This window comes from Petaurus breviceps, unplaced genomic scaffold (genome assembly GCF_028583685.1).
Source record: "Petaurus breviceps papuanus isolate PSGF00001 unplaced genomic scaffold, PetGlider_PUasm1.0 90865, whole genome shotgun sequence".
Taxonomy (NCBI): Eukaryota; Metazoa; Chordata; class Mammalia; order Diprotodontia; family Petauridae; genus Petaurus; species Petaurus breviceps.
Window position 1 is genome coordinate 14,952,003 of NW_027187367.1, and position 19,622 is coordinate 14,971,624.

Sequence of the window (19,622 nt, forward strand, 5' to 3'; positions counted from 1 at the left end):
ATTGTGCTAAACCCTGGGCATGCACAGATACAGGAAGTGCAGGAGAAGGGAAGTAAGATAGCAGCTTTTGTTCTGCCATCAAGATTCTTTTCTGCTCCCTACTTCAAACATGCCATCCACCTAAGTAAAAACCAGTGAAGGCCTCAAAGTATACTCCCTCCAAATTACACTTTCCAGTAGTTAAATTAATCTGGAATTTCATCAATATGGAATACCCACATTGGAGGGAATACTTTCTACTGATAAAGTTCATAGTTCAGTCATGCCTACCCCTTCTGAGCACTCTTATCCATTTTCTTCTGTAAGTTTACCAAAGGAAAACCACACTGCCCACACCCCAATGGTACCAGTGGAGCAATGTCTCTCACTACATGAATGAACAAAGTACCAAAAAACAAAACAAAAACAGAAAGAGGGTAAGTCCATGGAGTGGGAAGGAAGAAGAGATGTGATTGTTACCCCTCCCTTATTCCTATAAAGGGTTCTGAATACCTCCTTTTCACTTTTAAGAGGAATTCTGGCATAGCATTAAGGATTTTGAAGTTTACAAAATTCTTCTTTAGGAAGATAACATTTTAAATGATTTAAAATGAAAACATTTTCAGTCAGATTTCATGTCTCAATGTAAACAAGTCTCTTAAGAGGGAACAGTTACTTCATGCATATGCCAGTGGGAAACAAATAATTCTGGAAGCGACTTATAATTTAACTGCAGAGATTCATTCAGCAATTAATGCATTGGCGTAACTAAGCTCAGTTTTTCATTTTGGCATTTATAAAATAGATAATTTAAGACTATAAAGAGTAGTTCCTTTGTAATATGACAAAATGTGGTGGTAGGATCTGTGAATCTTGAAAGGACTAATTGGGTAAGTGGATTTGTATTTTATGATGGCACTATTCAGTTCAATTTACAAGCAAATCACTTAAACTCTGACTTAATGCATTATTCATCCTTAAAATGGGGGGAATTTTATCTTCACAACAACCCTGGGAGGTATATGCTATAATTATCCCCATTTTACAGATGAGGTAATGAAAGCAAATGGAGGCTAAGTGACTTGTTCAAGCCCACATAGCTAGTCAAGTGTTTGAAGCAGAATTTGAACTAAAATCTTCCTGACTGCATGTCAATTGCTCTATCAGCTACCACCCAACTGCCTCAAATAGACAAGGTACTATTGTTGATCTTCATGATAAAGACCTTTGAACACATATAATTAGTCAGAATAGGACAGTGTTTTTTTCATATGTAGCATGCCACAAATTAGTGCTTTTATTTCATGTAGGTAATGGTTCCTAGTTTGGATGACATTCAGCAAGCCATCAATCGTATGATCCAGTTAACTCTAGAAGTGAGTAGAGGAGTGGCCCACTGGGGACAGCAGCAAGTAAGGCGTGTGAAATCAGCAAAATCAGCAGTGTCAACACAAGGTAGCTCAGGGGAAGTGGAGAAGAGGGAAGAAAGTTAACTTTCCATTTATAATGTTAAAATATAAGATCTCTATACTTTTATGTTTTTAACTACAATAACAAAATATAATCATGTAACCAGGTAATAGAATTATAGAACCTCCAAACTGGAAAAGACTAAAAGAGATCATAGCTATAGTTCATCACATTGACTATAGGAGAGAGAATCAGGAAAGCATTTAAAATATGCTATATAGGCTTAAAATGACCTGTCATTTTATTGCTTTGTTAAATTACATATTTAAAATTTAGATATTGCATGTTCTGCAAATAGAAACGTGAATTTATGGATAAGGACTTTCATTTTATGAGTCTCTGGGTTTCATAAGCATAGATGAATAGTTAAAACCAGTCTTAGAACTATGTCTGCTATTAATTGGCATATATCTCATCTGGTGAACTCATCTTTTAAACCATAGTGCAACTAAGTGCATGGTTTCCCCTTGCAAAAATGAAGGAACTTTTCATTTTGCTACTCTTGTGATGTGAAGGCAATCTGGAACTGGGCAAGCTCTCCTGGGCATTTTCTTAGGGTGGAGCAAAAAGAGCAAAAAACCTTTTTTTTTTTTACTAGTCTTTGAGAACAACATTTGTTACTAGTGTGGAAATAACTTCTTTTCTTTATATGTAGGGGAGAACTGCACTTTCATAATCTTGATATCAGAGAAAGAATTGAATGAAAGAAACATAGGAAAGGAAACTATCTTTAAGAATAGACAAAAAATTTATAAACATTGATAGATAATATTACTTGGGAAGGTGGAAACAAAATAAAAAACAAATTATTATATAGTGTTGCATCTTAATATTTACTAAAGCAACATAATGTAGTAGAAAGAGGATAATTAAAGAAATAAGCCTCTCAGAGATCAAAGAAACCATAAAAACCAGAGCCCAGACCAACCTACACCTGACTTAGAATATTCTCTGTAATACAATTAATAAGTTGTTATCCAGTTGCTTCTTGAAAGCTTCTAAGTGAAGGGGAACCCACGACTTTATGACATAGCCCTATTCTACTTTCGAACAGTGCTGATTATTAGGAAGTTTTGTTCCTGATATCAAGCTAAAATTTGTTTTTTTGTTCGGCCACTGCTTGCTCTTGTTTCAGCCTTCATAGAGACAAACCAAACAAATCTAATCCTTAAACATGACAGACCTTCAGATATTTGAAGATGAATATTCTTCTCCTCTCCTAATCTTTATTTTTTTTTTTCCAGAATAAATATCCTAGTTCCTTTAGTTGATCCTTACATAGCATGGATTCAAGGCCCTTCAGCATCCCGGTTGTCCCACTGGATGTACTCCATTTTATCAATATCTTTCCTAAATTGTGCTACCCAGTAAAGAACACAATATTCTGGATCCAGCCTGACTAGGGCAAACTGCAGTGTCTGATCACTTCATTCTTTCTGGAAACTATTCTTTTTTAAAAAAAAATTTGGGTCTTTATTAATTTGTTTCTTTACTTTTAGTTTACAAGGTTCAGTTCCACAATTCCTTGAGTTTCAAATTTTCTCTCCGTCCGTCCTCTCCCTCCACCCCCATGACGGCATGCCATCAAGTATAGGATCTGCAAATACTTTCACATTAGACATTAGTCAGGTTATAAAGAAGGATTGTATCAGATGGAATGAACAATGGGAAAGAGGAAATAAAACCAAACAAGAAAAAGATCAGGTAGTTTGCTTCAATCTAGATTCAAACTCAGTTCTTTCTAGTTCTTTCTCTGGATGAGGACATCTCTCTCCATCATGAGTCTTTTGGGGTTGACTTATAACCCTGCATTGCTCAGAAGAAGAATCCAGTCTATCAAAGCTGGTCGTCAAACATATGTAGTGTGTAAATGTGTACAGATTTCTCCTGGTTCTACTCTTCTCACTCAGCATCAGTTTGTATAAGCCTCTCCGCGTTTCTTATAGCACAATAGTATTCTGTTACATTCATATATCACAACTTGTTCAGCCATTCCCCAGTTGATGGGCACCCCCTTAACTTCCGATTCTTTGCCACCACAAAAAGAGCTGCTATAAATATTTTTGTACATATGGGTCTTCCTCCCACTTCTATGATCTCTTTGGGATACAACCCTAGAAGTACTATTGCTGGGTCAAAGGGTATGAAATTATTTATAGCCCTTTGGGCATATTCCATATTGCTCTCCAGAATGATTAGATCAGTTCACAGCTCTACCAGCAATGCATTAGTCTTCCAATTTTTCCATATCCTCTCCAGCATCTGTCATTTTCCTGTTTTATCATCTAAGCCAATCTGACTAGAGAGATGTGGTACCTCAGAGTTGTTTTGATTTACATTTCTCTAATCAATAGTGATTTAGAGCATTTCTTCATGTGCTTATACATATCTTTAATTTCTTTCTCTGAAAACTGCCTGTTCATATCCTTTGACCATTTATCAATTGGGGAATGACTTGTATTCTTATAGATTTGACTCAATTCTCTGAATTATCAGAGACATAGGTTGTAAAAATTCTTTCCCCATTTCCCACTTCCCTCTTAATCTTGGATACATTGGCTTTGTTTGTACAGAAGCATTTCAATTTAACATAATCAAAATTATCCATTATGCATTTTATAATGCTCTCTAATTCTTGTTTGGTCATAAAGTCTTCCCCTCTCCACAAATCTGACAGGTAAACTATTCCTTGCTTTCCCAGATTACTTAGGGAATCTAAGGAAATTAGATCAGCCTTTATACCTAGATCATGCACCCATTTAGACCTGATTTTGGTATACACGGTGTTAGATAATGGTCTATGCCCAGTTTCTGCCATACTGTATTCCAGTTTTCCCAGCAGTTTTTGTCAAATACTTAGTTCTTATCCCCAAAACTGGGGTCTTTGGGTTTATCAAAAAGTAGATTACTATAGTCATTGACTGTTGAGTCTCGTGTACCCAGTCTGTTCCACTGATTCACTACTCTATTCCTCAGCCAGTACCAAGTAGTTTTGATGACTGCTGCTTTATAATACAGATTAAAATCTGGTATAGCTAGTCCACCTTCCCTAGCATTTCTTTTCATTAATTCCCTTGATATTCTGGACCATTTGTTCTTCCAAATGAATTTTGTTACTATTTTTTCTAGCTCTATAAAGCAGTTTTTTTTTGGTAAATTGATTGGTATGGCATTAAATATATAATTTAATTTAGGTAAAATTTTTCATTTTTATTATATTAGCTCAACCCAGCCACAAGCAATTGATGTTTTTCCAATTAGTTAGATCTGACTTTATTCGTGTGAAAAGTGTTTTGCAGTTGTGATCATATAGATCTTGGGTTTGTTTTGGCAGGTAGATTTCCAAATATTTTATAATTTCTACAGTAACTTTAAATGGGATTTCTCTTTCTATCTCTTGCTGTTGAATTTCATTAGAAATATACAGGAATGCCAAGGATTTATGTGGGTTTATTTTATATCCTGCAACTTTGCCAAATTTATTTATTGTCTCAAGTAGTTTTTTACTTGATTGTCTAGGATTCTCTAAGTATATCATCTGCAAAGAATGATAGCTTGGTCTCTTCTTTGCCTAATTTGATTTCTTTTTCTTCTCTAATTGCTACTGCTAACATTTCTAGTACCAGATTGAATAAGAGGGGTGATAGTGGACACCCTTGTTTCACCCCTGGACTTATTGGAAATGCTTCTAGCTTCTCCCCATTACATATAATACTTGCTGATGGCTTTAAATAGATGCTACCTTTTATTTTAAGGAAGGCTGCATTTATTCCTATACTTTCTAGTATTTTTAATAGGAATGGATGTTATATTTTGTTAAAAGCCTTTTCTGTATCTATTGAGATAATCATGTGCTTTCTGCTAGTTTTATTGTTGATATGATCAATTATACTGATGGTTTTCCTAATATTAAACCATCCTTGCATTCCTGGAATAAATCCTACCTGATCAAAGTGTATCATTCTTGTGATAAGTTGCTGTAGTCTTTTTGATAATAATTTATTTTAAAGTTTTGCATCTATATTCATGAGGGAAATTGGTCTATAATTTTCATTCTCTGTTTTATCTCTTCCAGATTATTTAGGTATCAGTACCATATTTGTGTCATAAAAAGAATTTGGTAGGACTCCTTCACTAATTTTCCCAAAAAGTTTGTAGAATATTGGAATCAATTGTTCTTGGGCAAAATAATTCCTAATTATTGTTTTGATTTCCTCTTCGTTGGAGGTAGATTTACCCTTTTCATTTTTGATAGTCATAATTTGGTTTTCTTCTTTCTTTTTTTATCATATTGATTAAGGGTCTATCAATTTTATTGTTTTTTTCATAAAACCAGCTCTTTGTTTTATTTATTATTTCAATAGTTTTCTTAATTTCAATTTTATCAATCTCTCCTTTGGTTTTCAGTATTTCTCATTTAGTATTCAGTTGGGGATTTTCAATTTGTTCTTTTTCTGGCTTTTTCAATTGCATGCTGAATTCTTTGACCCTCTCTTTCTCTAATTTATTCATGTATGCATTCAGGGATATAAAACTTCCCCTAAGAACTGCCCTTGCTGCATCCCACAAATTCTGGTATGTTGTCTCATTACTGTCATTCTCTTGAATGAAGTTACTGATTGTTTCTATAATTTCTTGTTTGACCCACTCATTCTTTAGGATTAAATTGTTTAATTTCCAATTAGTTTTTAGTCTATCTTTCCATGGCCCTTTATTGCATATGATTTTTATTGCATCATGATCTGAGAATGATGCATTTAATATTTCTGCCTTTCTGCACTGAATTGTGAGGGTTTTATGCCCAAGTACATGGTCGATTTTTGAGTATGTGCCATGAACCACTGAGAAGAAAGTATATTCCTTTTTATCCCCATTCAGTTTTCTCCAGAGATCTATCATAACTAGCCTCTCTTAAATTCTATTCACCTCCTTAACTTCTTTCTTGTTTATTTTGAGGTTAGATTTATCAATTTCAGAGAGGGGGAGATTAAGGTCCCCCACTAGTATAGTTTTGTTATCTATTTCTTCTTCTAATTCCCTTAAGTTCTCCTCTAGGAATTTGAATGCTATACCACTTGGTGCATATATGTTAATGATATTGCTTCATTCTCTATGGTGCCTTTTAGCAGGATATATTTTCCTTCCTTATCTCTTTTAATTAGATCTATTTTTGCTTTTGCTTCATCTGAGATAAGGATTGCTACCCCTGATTTTTTTACTTTAGCTGAGGCATAATATGTTCTACTCCAGCCTTTTACCTTTACCCTGTGGGTATCCCTTTGTTTCAAGTGTGTTTCTTGCAGACAGCATTATTTTAGAATTATGGTTTTTAATCCATTCTGCTATCCATCTCTGTTTTATGGGAGAGTTCATCCCATTCACATTCACAGTAATGATTACTATCTGTCTCTTTCCCTCTATCCTATTTCTTCCCCTGCTTATGTTTTTGTTTCTTCCATCTCCCTTCCTCTCCTTAAGGGTTTTCATTTTAACCACCACCTCCCTCAGTGTTCCTTCCCTGTGATTCCCCCCTTCTTTACCTACCCCTCTACCTTACTACTATTTCCCTCTCTTCTAATCCCTCCCCTTCATATCCTCCTTTTACCCTCCTACTGCCTATAGGACACAATAGATTTTTATACTTATCAGAGTATTTTATTCCCCCTTTGACCCCAAACCAATGAGAGTAAATTTCATACAATGCTCCTCTCCCTCCCTCCTTTCCCTCTATTTAGTGAGTTTTTTTTGTCTTTTCACATTAGAATCTTAAACTTAACTGATTATATTGATCCCTCTAAGAACCAAAACCAGTGAGAATAATGTTCAAATGATATTCCTCTCCCTCTTTCCTTCCCCTCTACTATAGTGTGTTTTTATGCCTCTTAGTATGGCATAATTTACATTATTGTGTCTCCTCCTTTCCTTTTATCCCATTACAGTCCCTTTGACCCCTTTAACAAGGTTTTTTTTAATCATCAGATTAGTTCATTTATACCCACACCCTCTATGTATAACCCCTTTAAAGGGTTATAATCATATAATGATTATCATATAAATTTCGATATTGACAGTTAACAGCTTCTCATATAGGTACGTAAACATTTTGCTCTCATTGCATCCCAAGTTATGTGCATGTGTGAGTGAGTGTGCGTGTGTGCATATGTATATGTGTGAGTGTCCGTTTTCCTTGTTTACCTTTTTATGTCTTTCTTTAGTCTTGTAATTGGAGATCAAATTTTCCATTGAGCTCTGGTTCTTTCATCAGGAAGGTCTGGATGTCTCTTGTTTCATTAGATGACCATCTCCTTGCCTGAAAGATTATGTTCAGTTTTGCTGGGTAGTTAATACCTGGTTGCAGTCCTAGCTCTTTTGCCTTACAAAATCCTAAATTCCTATCCCTCCGATCTTTTAATGTAGAAGCTGCTAGGTCCTGTGTAATCTTGACTGTAGTTCCATGATATTTGAATTATTTCTTTTTGGCTGCTTGCAATATTTTCTCTTTAATCTTGTGATTCTAGAATTTGGCTACCATATTTCTTGGAGTTTTCAATTTGGGATCTCTTTCAGGAGCAGTCTGGTGAATTCTTTTGATAACCATTTTACCTTCTGATTCTGGGACTTCAGGATAGTTTTCTTTGACAATCTCTTGGAGGATGTTTTCCAGGCTGCTTTTTTCATCAGGGCTTTCTGGTAGACCAATAATTCTTAAGGTATCTCTCCAGGATCTGTTCTCCAGGTCAGTTGTTTTTCTAGTGAGATATTTTATACTTTCTTCCAATTTTTCAGTCTTCATGTTTTGTTTGATTGACTCTAGGTGCATCATAGAATCCTGAGCTTTGATTTGACTGATTCTAATTTTTAGTGAATTATTCTCTTGGGTTAGTTTTTGAAGCTCCTTTTTCAGGGAGATATTTTCTTCAATCAGTCCACTAATTTTACTTTTTAAGGATTTGTTTTTTTCAGTGAGACTTTTTTCCAATTTGGTCACTGTAGATTTAAATTTATCTTTTACCTCTCTAATTTGGCTTTTAAAATCTTTCTTGGGCTCCTCCAAGAATGCTTTTTGGGCTTGGGACCAGTTCATATTTCCATCTGTGGTCTCAGATGTGGACACAGAGTCCATGGTGTTTCCTGAAAGTGATTCTTCTTTTTCAGAATAATAGGATTCTATTGTCTTTGGTCTTGCCTTTGCAAGTTGCTTCTGGCCCATTTTAATTGCCTATTTCCTGTCCTTTAAAGTGTATCTCTGCTCCTGGAGTACAGAGGGCTCTGACCCAAGCTTCTCAGGCTGGGAGTTAGGTGCCTGGTTGTTGGCTTTGTGTGCTGTAGCCTCTGGGTGTCTAGATTGATGCCAAGTCCAAGATTCTCAGTGTTTCCCTTGAGTTACCCTGAGGCTCACAGAGTAATCTGTGGGGGAGGGGTGGTCTGGCCACTTCAGATTTCTGCCTCTATACCCCTGGGCTACAGCTCAGGCAGGCTTTTGCTGGTCAGGTGAGGTGGTGCTTGTTGGGACCCCTTCCCCTCTTCTCTTCAGACTCCCTATTGCTTCAGTTACATCCTTTCTCTGTGACTCCTAAGCCTGAGGCTATTTCTGCTATTTCAGGATTTTACTCTAGGTGGATTTTCTTGGTCAGGGAGGGGGAATCGGAGGCCAGAGTTTACTTTGCCATCCTGGCCCCTGGAAAATCAGGCAGGTGATTTTTAAACTTCTAGGCTGTGGGCTGATAGCCCCAGGAGAAGCTGCTATCTCTGCTGTAGGCCCTGAGCTTTCTCTAACCCAGCTCTGAAGATCTCCCGTCCCATGATGAGATGCTGGTGAGATGGCTGTGAATCTCCCTTGGTGTGGGTGAGTCTGCTGGCTGGGGCTCCTTCTCTCTCTACTGTATAGTCTGTTCTCTAGTCTAAGCTGTGGCCACTCCCGTGCTTCGCACTCCCCCCTACCCCAACCCACATGGGCACTTTCCTGGGCTGGATTCTGCCATGCTGTGTCTTCCAGTGGATTCTGACACTCCAAAATCTGTTCAGATTCACTTTTTAAAGTTTAGTGACGGGATTCACGGAGAAGCTTAGAAAATTTACTATTTCCATTCTGCCATCTTGGCTCCACCTCAAAACTATTCTTTTTTGTTGTTAGAAGGGTCATTAATATTTCATTTTTTAAAAAAATAATTTTATTTTTTTTGATGTCTTTTTTTTCTAATTTATTTATCCTTCCTCTATATAAAGGAAAAACACAATCCTTGTAGCATGTAGACACAGTCAAGCAAAACAAATACACACATCTACCATACTCCCAAATATATCTCATTCTGTACCTAGAGTTCATCACCTTTGTATCATGAGCTGGGTATGCTTCATGCTTAGCCTTCTGGAGTCATTATTGGTCATTGCATTTGATCAGAGTCTTTCACAGTGTTTTTTTTAATATTATTCTATTTATCTTATTCTTCATTCTGCATCACTTCATAAAAGACTTCTTAGGTTTCTCTGAAATTATCTCTTTCATTGTTTCAAATAGTGCAGTAGTATTACATTACATTCATGTACTGTCATGATTTATTCAGTCATTCTTCAGTTAATGGGTACTCTTTTTGCTGAAAATTATTCTTAATATTGCCCAAGGTGGCATTACTTTTAAAAAATGCAATATCAACCTGCTAATTCATATTGAGTCTACAGTCTGCTTTTAAAAAAGCAAAAACAAACCTGAGATTTTTTTTTCAGAACAATTGTTACCTTACTATACCTTTCCCACCTTGTATACATGAAGTTAATTTTTGAAATTTTTGAGCCCAAGCTATAAGACTTTACATTTATATCTATTTGATGTTATCTTTAATAAGTGTAGGGCAGCACAGTGGATAGAGCCTGGAATCGGGAAGACCTGAGTTCAGATACGGCCATAGACATTTGCTAGCTATGTGACCCTGATCAAGTCATTTAATCTCTGTTTGCCTCAGTTTCCTCAGCTATAAAATAGAGATAATAATACTTGCCTCCCAGAGTTGTGAAGATTCAATAAGGTAATAATTATAAATTTCTTCCTTTTCACATAGTAAGTGCTATATAAATGTTAGCTATTATTATTATTTAGCTAGTGTTCTAGTCTCTCAAGATCTTTTTGTGCCTACCTTTCTCATTCATCATGTTAGCTTTCCTTTCCCGCTTCTTGTCATCTGAAAATTTGATACACATTTATTTTTTTCCTTTATCAAAATCATTGATAAAAATTCTTAACTTGAGGTCAAACTCTAAGATGGACAGGAAGAACTGTCGTTTGAGACCTAAGACCAGGGAGCATAGACATTAGCTGAGTCTGTTTCTGGAAGTTTGTGATGATGTGGAATGGAGAGAAGCCTGGCTCTCCACTTCATAGGCATTTGTTGCTGTTTTCCTTCTACTTTACCCATGGTGAAGAAAAGATCTCTTGGCTGGTTGCTGGGTCAGAACTTAGTGTGCATACAGAAAATGCTAACTGGCGAGACTGGACTCTTTTTTTTTGCCAGTGGTGAAGGGAAGGACTGCTATAAACTTCCAGGAGGGGAAAGAGAGGTAGTGCCAGTGGTCTGCTCTCCCCACTTGGGTGTGTGTATATATATATATATGTATGTATGTATGTATGTATATATATATATATATGGTCAGGAGTACAGTGCAGCTGCCTATCTGTTTCTATCATGTCAGTCCTTTCCTCTTCTTCAATGAGGGGGTTATGGAGATGTATACACCCTTTAAATGATGTACATTCTTCACTGATGGTTAAAGTAATTAATCCCAGCTTATTGCTTACAGCATCCTACTAGAATTTTGGAAAGACTTGAATTAGTTCAAATCAGTGTTGATGCTCCAGCGAGTATTGGAGGCTCTAGAATACTCATTCCATTTGATAGTGGAAACAGAAGGAAAAAAAATTGAGTAGTCTTTTTGCTGTCATCATTCCATCCTTTGATCTATATCTTGTCTTCCACAGAACTTTTAAAAGACATCCTTTTTGTTCATTGTCAGCTTCATTTCATTCTAAGCTTTAGTATTTTTTGGTTTTAGGCTTAGATCATCACACTATCCTGTTTTACTCTAAGGAAAGTGTTTTGGAAACTTTTATCAAGAAACTCATAGTCTAAATGAAGAAACAAATTATACACACATACACACATATTATAGATTATAAATGCCAGAATTTATGCAAAAAGCAATCATTATGGACTGAGTTGACCAGATAAGGCTTTATAAAGGAGGTGGGAAGAAAGATATATATATATATATATATATATATATATTTGAAAATATTGAGAGTTACTTAGTTACTTAGGGTAATAACTCAATTCTTTTAACTTCTCCTTATTCTGTCTTTTAATCATTTTTATTTCACTTATCCTCTGGACCTTCTGATTTTTCCATTTTTTAAAATCTATAGACAATATACCATACTCTTAAAAGTTAATATTTGATATCGAGAATAGCACATATATGGTTGTTAACTACCTGGAGCAGGAGAATATAAGTAAAGTGAGATTTGAATGTTAAATAGAGCCATTAAAATAGACTAACATTTTCTAAATAGGTAAACTAAAGGTTGAACATTTTATAATGTAAGAATTTGTTTGCTATTTGAAATATGTATTTTCTAGAATCCTTTGAAGAAATCATTCCTGCAAGGAAGCTCAAAAATTTTTATCCTGGTGTTGCAGAACACAAAGATATTGCTAAATTGGTCCTGCTGCTTTCTTCTGCAGTAAATTCTTTAAGGAAAGCAGCTGCTGAAGCACTGTTGGAGTTTCAAAAGTATAAAGCTCTTTGGACAGAGGACAGAGATGCTAGAGTTAAGGTATGCTTTAGCTAATTGCTTACAGATGTTTTTCATATCATTTCATAGCTTACATTCTCTTTGCTTGTATCCTATTGGTGGGAATGATTCCAAGGAAAGATGACACCCACAGTCCCTTTCTGCTGTCAGGGTAGACTGTGTTGAAATTTGGCTTATACAACTCTACACCGATGATCCTGTAGTCAGAAAAGTATGTCATCATGCAAGCTTTCCTCATAAGTCATTTCACATTCATTTTTCACAAACTGGAGGCTATGGGAAAGTTTTTGGAATTCCCCACAACAGCCTCCTTCTTGTGCCTGTGCAGCCCAATTAATTTTACACCCTCTGTCAGTGCCTTAAGCATTGCCATGGTCTCACTGATGGTGTTACAGGCTGAGCGGATCAACCATTTTCAGCTCCTCAAATTGCTCAGCCATAACCAGAGTTTTAGAATTATATTCAGGAAGATTGAGGCTTAAAGCTCACTGCTGCCATTTATTATCTTTATAACTCTAGATAAGTCATTTAGCCTGTCCAATACTCTATTTCCTCATTTATAAAATAGGAATAATAATAATACCTATAGAATCTACCCCACAGAGCTAGTTGGAGACTCCACAATGATAAAACAGGTCAAATATTCTGTAGACTTAGGGCATAGAGAAAGAGAGGGACTAGATCTGTGATTTTGCTGTTTTAGTCTTTGGTAAAAGAAGTTCTATCAATTTGAGTCAGCACTTTCTTTGAAATTTAGAATCACCTCAAGTACTGAAAAGCTAAGTGAATTTCCTGGGGCTATAAAGTCAGTATGTGGCAGAGGCAAGACTCCATCCAAGATTTTTGGGGCTGCAAGGCCAGAGCTTTATCTACTATGTCATGCTGCTTCTCATTTGCAAACTTTAAAGTGCTATATAAATGTCATTGTTATTGCTGCTGTTATTGCTATTATCTGTCAGCATTAAGCTCTAATTGTTGATGTACTAGTGAAATGACTGCCCTTTCATCTGGTGGCATGGGTGCCCCTTATTGCTGGTTATCACTTCTGTATATCTAGTTGTATAGTTTACTGAAGCTGTTCAGTATATTGATAGTGAGCATAAAAACTACTGTTCAGTGTGGCTGTCTAGCAGGACAAAAAGATCTGAAGAATGCTGCCCATTCCTTTATATGAAGATAAAGAAAAGAATCATTTATTAAGTATCTACTATGTACCATGCACCATTCTAAGTGCTTTAAAAATATTACCTAATTTTATCCTCATAACAACCCTGGGAGGTAGGTGCTATTATTATCTCTACTCTTTACTTGAGGAAACTGAGGCAAAGAGAAGTAAAGTAACTACTCAGCTAGTGTTTAGAGGTTGGATTTGAATTCAGTCTTCCTGTCTTCCTGACTTCAGCCCATGCTCTATCCACTATGCCACCAGACACTTCCATAAGTAGCCCATGTGGTATCCAGGGTCAGGGCCTTTGGTCTTAGAGACATGGTTTTCTTTTCATCTGATACATGAGAGAGCAAGGTTCTGTTTTGGGACTTGCTGGTTTCCATGTGTCATAGAGAGTTGGTAGTTGTCAGGGGGTACTCTTGTATTAGCATATTCACAAGTAGGTCACAGTTTGTTATGAAGTTTGGCTCACTTGAGACTAGGCAGGATAAAGGCAGAAAGTACTGGACTATCACAATTTTCTCCTCTAGCTCTGTCAAGGATACTTTCTTCTTTTTTGGATGATTTAATATGATAATGTATACTTAGATGTGTTGACACATCTGTGATTTCACTTATGTTGAGACTTCCTCCGTGGGTTCAGAGTTCATTACCCCAAAAACACATATGTGTAAGGATTTGAATATAAAAATTGTTGTTAAAAGGAATATTGAGATTTATACCTGATAAAACTAAAAATAATTAACTATTTAAACTATACACAGGAATTTTTGGCTAGCAATCCTTCTCTGACAGAAATCAGAGCAGAAATTCTTCATTATGCTACGTTTGAACAAGAGATCGAAGAGTTGAAGCCTACTATTGTTGTAGGAGCACTTGAATTACATACAGGTATTTCCTTATCACATAAATCACAGGATCAGTTAATTATTAATTACTGTAATATATATATTGTGAATGACAGATATTTATAAAGCACAAATGTTATTCTAGTGCCTACGTATGACATAGCTTGATTCTTTAATTTAACTTAGAATAAATCCATAGACAAAAAAAGTTTGTATAGATTTATATAATGTTTGGGGGGGAATAAGGGAGAAGAATTATTTAGTAATGAATCAGGCTATTATTTTTATGAAAAACTAACCACCTAATTCCTTGTTAAATCTCCTGTGTAAATCTTGGAATGGTAAAAAGTCCTATGGTAACATAATGAAAATTGACACCTAAAGTTACTGACTAGGAAGACCCCTTCTCACATGATTCATGCATACTCAGATGAATTCCTAGGAGAGCCTGATCCCAAAGGGTGGGGATTAAGACTTTTTCTTGAATTCTTGTATTTTTCTTGTATTCTCTAATTATGCCCCTAAGGCTGATGTTTTAGGAAAACCTCAAGTAAATATTAGGTATGGCTCATATCTAGAATATCATTTGAAAGGGTTCCCTTCTAGAAAGGCACTCAATGTATAAAATAGGTCAGGTGTAGTACAGTTTTTATATCCTCCACCACACATATACACAAAAATGCATAAAATACAAAAAACTCATACTAATAAAAAAAGAAATGCCATATACGTAAAACAAAAATAATAAGCCATCACACATTATGCTCTCCCAAAAAGAAAGAGACAACTGGGTGAAGACTACTGAATAGATATATCACTTTCATTTCAGTGCCAGGCTTTCTGAGCAACTCATTTTATACAGATCTTCTGGCCAACTAGGTATGACTCTAGTTTTTTTCAGGGCCATGATCCTCTTTCTTGTTTTTAGTCATCTTTACCTCCAAAAAGTATCATCATAGAGGATATCTTTCCTTCAGGGCAGCCAGCACTGATTGAGAGACTCAGAAACTCTTGAACTCCAAAAGAAGTCACCAGACTGGAAAAGTCAACTTATCAGCATATTTATTCTCAGAGAAAGAATTAGAAACAGAAGAATTAGACAGAAAAATGAGATTCAGTCTCAGACTCACCTAGTCAAGTATGTATTGATGACCACCATGTTCTTAATAGCCACTGTAGCTGTTAGGTTGGGAGAAGAGAAAAATTCTCTTTTCACTTTGCTTGGAGTCTAAGTAAGAGCTTATATTTGCTGTCTCCCAAAAGAGGCCTCCTCAAAAGATATTAGAAAACATTGTTTCTTGTCTCTTATAAGTCTCTTACAAGTCCACAAAGTGTGGCTCTCTTTGCTCTATCACCAGTAATTTTAAAAGCTCTCTCTATCTCTTAGCCACAAGCTTTTGTAATTGAATGTACTTTAGCAAGGAGCCATAGCATATGTCTCACCAGAAGAAGGGGTCCACTCTCTTGAGAAATGCTTCCATTCAATTCCTCCACTGTACATTCCTCTCAGTTAAATTTTTGTTACCTCCACTAAATTTTCTGAAATATTTTATTTTGGTGACTACAGCTTTTCAGTATAGTTTGAGGTCTGGTACTTCTAAATCTCCTTCCTTCCCATTTTTTTTCATTGATTCCCTTGGTATTCTTGATCTTTGTTCCTTCAGTTTAATATTGTTATTATTTTTCCTAGCTCTATAAAGTAATTCTTTGGTAGTTTGATTGGAATGATACTGAATAAGTAAATTAATTTAGGTAGCATTGTCACTTTTATTATATTTGCTCAGCCTACCCATGAGCAATTAATATTTCTCTGATAAATAATTAGAGCTGTCTTTATGGAAAGAGTGTTTTGTAATTGTGTTCATATAATTTCTTTGTGTGTATTGGCAGGTAGGCTCCCAAGTATTTTATATTGTCTGTAGTTATTTTAAATGGAATTTCTCTTTCTGTTTCTTCCTATTGGGTTTTGTTGGTAGTTTACAGAAATTGTGATGATTTGTGTGGGTTTATTTTATGTCTTGCAACTTTGCTAAAGTAATGTTAATTATTTCAATCAGTTTTTTAATTGACTCAGGGGTTCTCTAAATCATCATATCATGCAAAAAGTCATAGTTTTGTTTCCTCGTTGCCTATGCTTATTCCTTCACTCTTTTTCTTGTCTTATTACTATAACTAACACAATATTGAATTATAATGGTGACATTGGCTATCCTTCCTTCACCTCTGATTTTATTAGAAAAGCCTCCAGCTTATCCCCATTATAGATAATGCTTGCTCTTCATTTTAGATAAATACTGCTTATCATTTTAATGAAAATTCCATTTCTTCCTATGATTTCTAATGTTTTTAATAAGAATGGGTGTATTTTTAACAAAAACTTTTTCAGCATTTTTAAAAATAATACATTTCTCACTTTTGTTATTGATATAATCATTCTTAAAGTTTTCCTAATATTGAACCAACATTTCATTTTTGGTATAAGTCCAGCCTGGTCATAGTGTGTGATCTTTGTGATATATTGTTGGAATGTCCTTTCTAGTATTTTGTTTAAAATTTTTTGTATCAATATTCATTAAGAAAATTGGACTAGAATTTTCTTTCTCTGTTTTGACTCTCTCTGGTTTAGGTATCAAGACCATATTTCAGTCATAGAAGGATTTTGTAGGATTCCTTTGCCTGTTTTTTTTTTTTTCAGTTTATGTGCTATTGGAATTAATTATTCTCTAAATGTTTGGCGGAATTCACTTTTAAATCCAACTGGTCCTGAGAATTTTTTCTTAGGGAACTTATTTATGGCTTGTTCAGTTTCTTTTTCTGAGATGGAACAATTTAAGTATTTTATTTCTTGTTCTTTTAATTTAGGCAGTTTATATTTTTGTAAATATTCATCCATTTCTTTTGGATTGTCAATTTTATTTGCACATAGTTGGTCAAAATAACTCCTATTAATTTATTTTATTTTCCCCTAATTGGCTTTGAATTAGTTTTTTTCATTTTGATATTGGTAATTTGATGTTCTTTTCTTAAATCAGATTAGCCAATTGTTTATCAGTTTTATTAGTTTTTTTTAAAAGCTTTTAATTTTATTTATTAATTCAATAGGACTTCACTTTAATAAGAAGCTTGAGAACTTTGCAATTTTTATAGAAACAATCCAATCCTCCTTCTTTCTGTTCACATCTGGACCCAACTTGTTCTTTATCTATACTGTCTTTGCCAGACATACATACTGAAAAACAAGTTCAGCAAGGTGTCTAGCCAAATGCATGATGAAATCTGGGTAATAGACATTCTTCAGCTAAATCGTTCCTGTGAGGATGGTGAAGTCAAAATTCTTGTAATAATTACAGGTCTCTTCTAGGAGCCTCTGTAATGTTCTGGGGATTGATGCCATCAGCACAGTGTTACCCAGAAATAGGAGCAGGTAGAGAACTTTGCCTTCCATAGAGCACTACTCCTTTACCTTGACTTGGCTCTGAATCGTGAATACCTTTTGAGAGTATATATCTCCCTGTTTTATGCCTTGCTTAGTATTATTAGATGGTTGTTAACTAGGATTATTTCTGTTACATATTCCAAGGAATCTTAAATGATTTTGACATATGGAAGGGAGTAATTCTTCTGTAAAAGAACTTGTAAGCTGATATATTATTCTACCAAATTAAATGCTTTTTATAATCAACAAACAATAAGTAAAACAGGATCTCATATTCTCTACATCTTTGAATTAATTGTAAAATGGTAAAGATATGGTCCTTTGTTGAATCTTGCTCATGAAAATCTGCTTGTTCCTAATAAATAGCTCCATTATAGATGTCCTATAATTTATGTATGGATGACTCTCATAAAGTTTTTGTACTGAAAGGAGAGTAGGCATATAGGTTGGTAGTTATTAATATTCTCTCAGTTGCCTTTTTTAGTATTAATAAAATCTGAGGGTTTTTTTGTTTTTGTTTTTTTTGTTTTTCTTTTTGGAGGGGGGAAGGTAGGGCAGTTGGGGTTAACTGACTTACCAAAGGTCACACAGCTACTTTTATGTGTGTGTGTGTGTGTGTGTGCGTGTGTGTGTTAAGTGTCTGAGGCCAGATTTGAACTCAGGTTCTCCTGACTCCAGGGCTGGTGCTCTATTCACTGTGCCACCTAGCCGCCCCTCAAGGTTTTGTTTTGTTTTTTTGCAGCTTTAAAGTCTTCCTTTCCTTCAGATACCTCATATAGCAATCCTTCAACACCTTTACAATTGTTTTGTCATTAGCTGTAATGGTAATGTGATTTGAAGATCTTCTCTGCCCCTTGTACTGGCAAGAAAATAGGTACTTAGCACCTTGTTTCAATTTTGTTAAGAAACAGAAGTAAACACCTTGTTTCAGCTATTGAACTACTTAGCACCATGTTTCAGTTCATGAATGTATCAAGTATTAAGATTCAGAACTTGTGAATCCCACAACGAGATGAACTTGCTGATGTAATAGGAAGGGGTGGAACAGGGAGGAGCTAATACCATATATAAGGAAAGCCCAAGCTAGAGAGCCAGAACTGCTGGGAGTGAGCAGCTTGGAGGCTGAGCAGCTACTGCTAGAGAGAACTGAGAACTGAGAAGAGAACTGAGATCTGAGAAGAGAATTGAGAAGAACTGAGAACTTCTGGGAGCAAACATCGTGGGGGCTGAGAAGATACCATGAGTGAAGAGAGGAGGATCCTTGCTTGAAGGAGTCTGCTTTGTTTTGAAGGCCTGACTGAGGGAAGGTTTGGGAAGGCTTGGGAATGTGGGTATTCGCTGCATTGGTTATGTGTACAACTTTGTGGTTATTCTAATGAATTTGACTTTCTGCTTTTGGGACTCAGTTTTCTGGTATTTGAATAAATTCTTTGGTTCTGTCCTCTATGTGGAGAGCCTGTTCCATTTTGTGAATCACAATTATACTAGCATATTTGTAGCCACCGTGAGTATTGTGAATATTGCTTTGGTATTACATTAGGATAGATCCTTATATATACTTGGTCCATTACAGCTGCTTTTTTTTTTCACTTTGTTCTTTTTAATATCATCTCTTCTTCCTCTATAATTACATGAGTGACTGTGATGTTATTATCCAAGTGTGGATAAGTAAAAGTTTGTAATAATGAGTTTTGAATATCTTTTCTGTCTTCCTTCTGTTTGTAGCCATTCTTTTGTTTTCATCCTGAATGATCTTTGCTTAGTTAAATTTAGTAATAGGCTTTTATTTATTGGTCTCTGTTTCATGAGATGACACTGTTCTTTAACTTTATTCATAAGATTTGATAAACAAGTTTATATTTTCACCTGATGTTGCCTTTGGAAGTCATCTCTCTTCCATTTGGGAAATAAATCATG

The 19,622-nt window shown here is 35.4% G+C and overlaps 1 protein-coding gene across 1 annotated transcript in view; it reads left to right on the plus strand.

The window, feature by feature from the left end:
* The window catches only part of DNAH8 (dynein axonemal heavy chain 8), a 406,776-nt gene that overhangs the window by 124,845 nt on the left and 262,309 nt on the right, over positions 1-19,622 (plus strand). Inside the window, exons 26-28 of the mRNA XM_069073664.1 lie at positions 1,290-1,467; positions 12,078-12,274; positions 14,186-14,312. Coding sequence (XP_068929765.1) covers positions 1,290-1,467; positions 12,078-12,274; positions 14,186-14,312 — 502 coding nt within the window. The remainder of the gene's footprint in view (positions 1-1,289; positions 1,468-12,077; positions 12,275-14,185; positions 14,313-19,622) is intronic.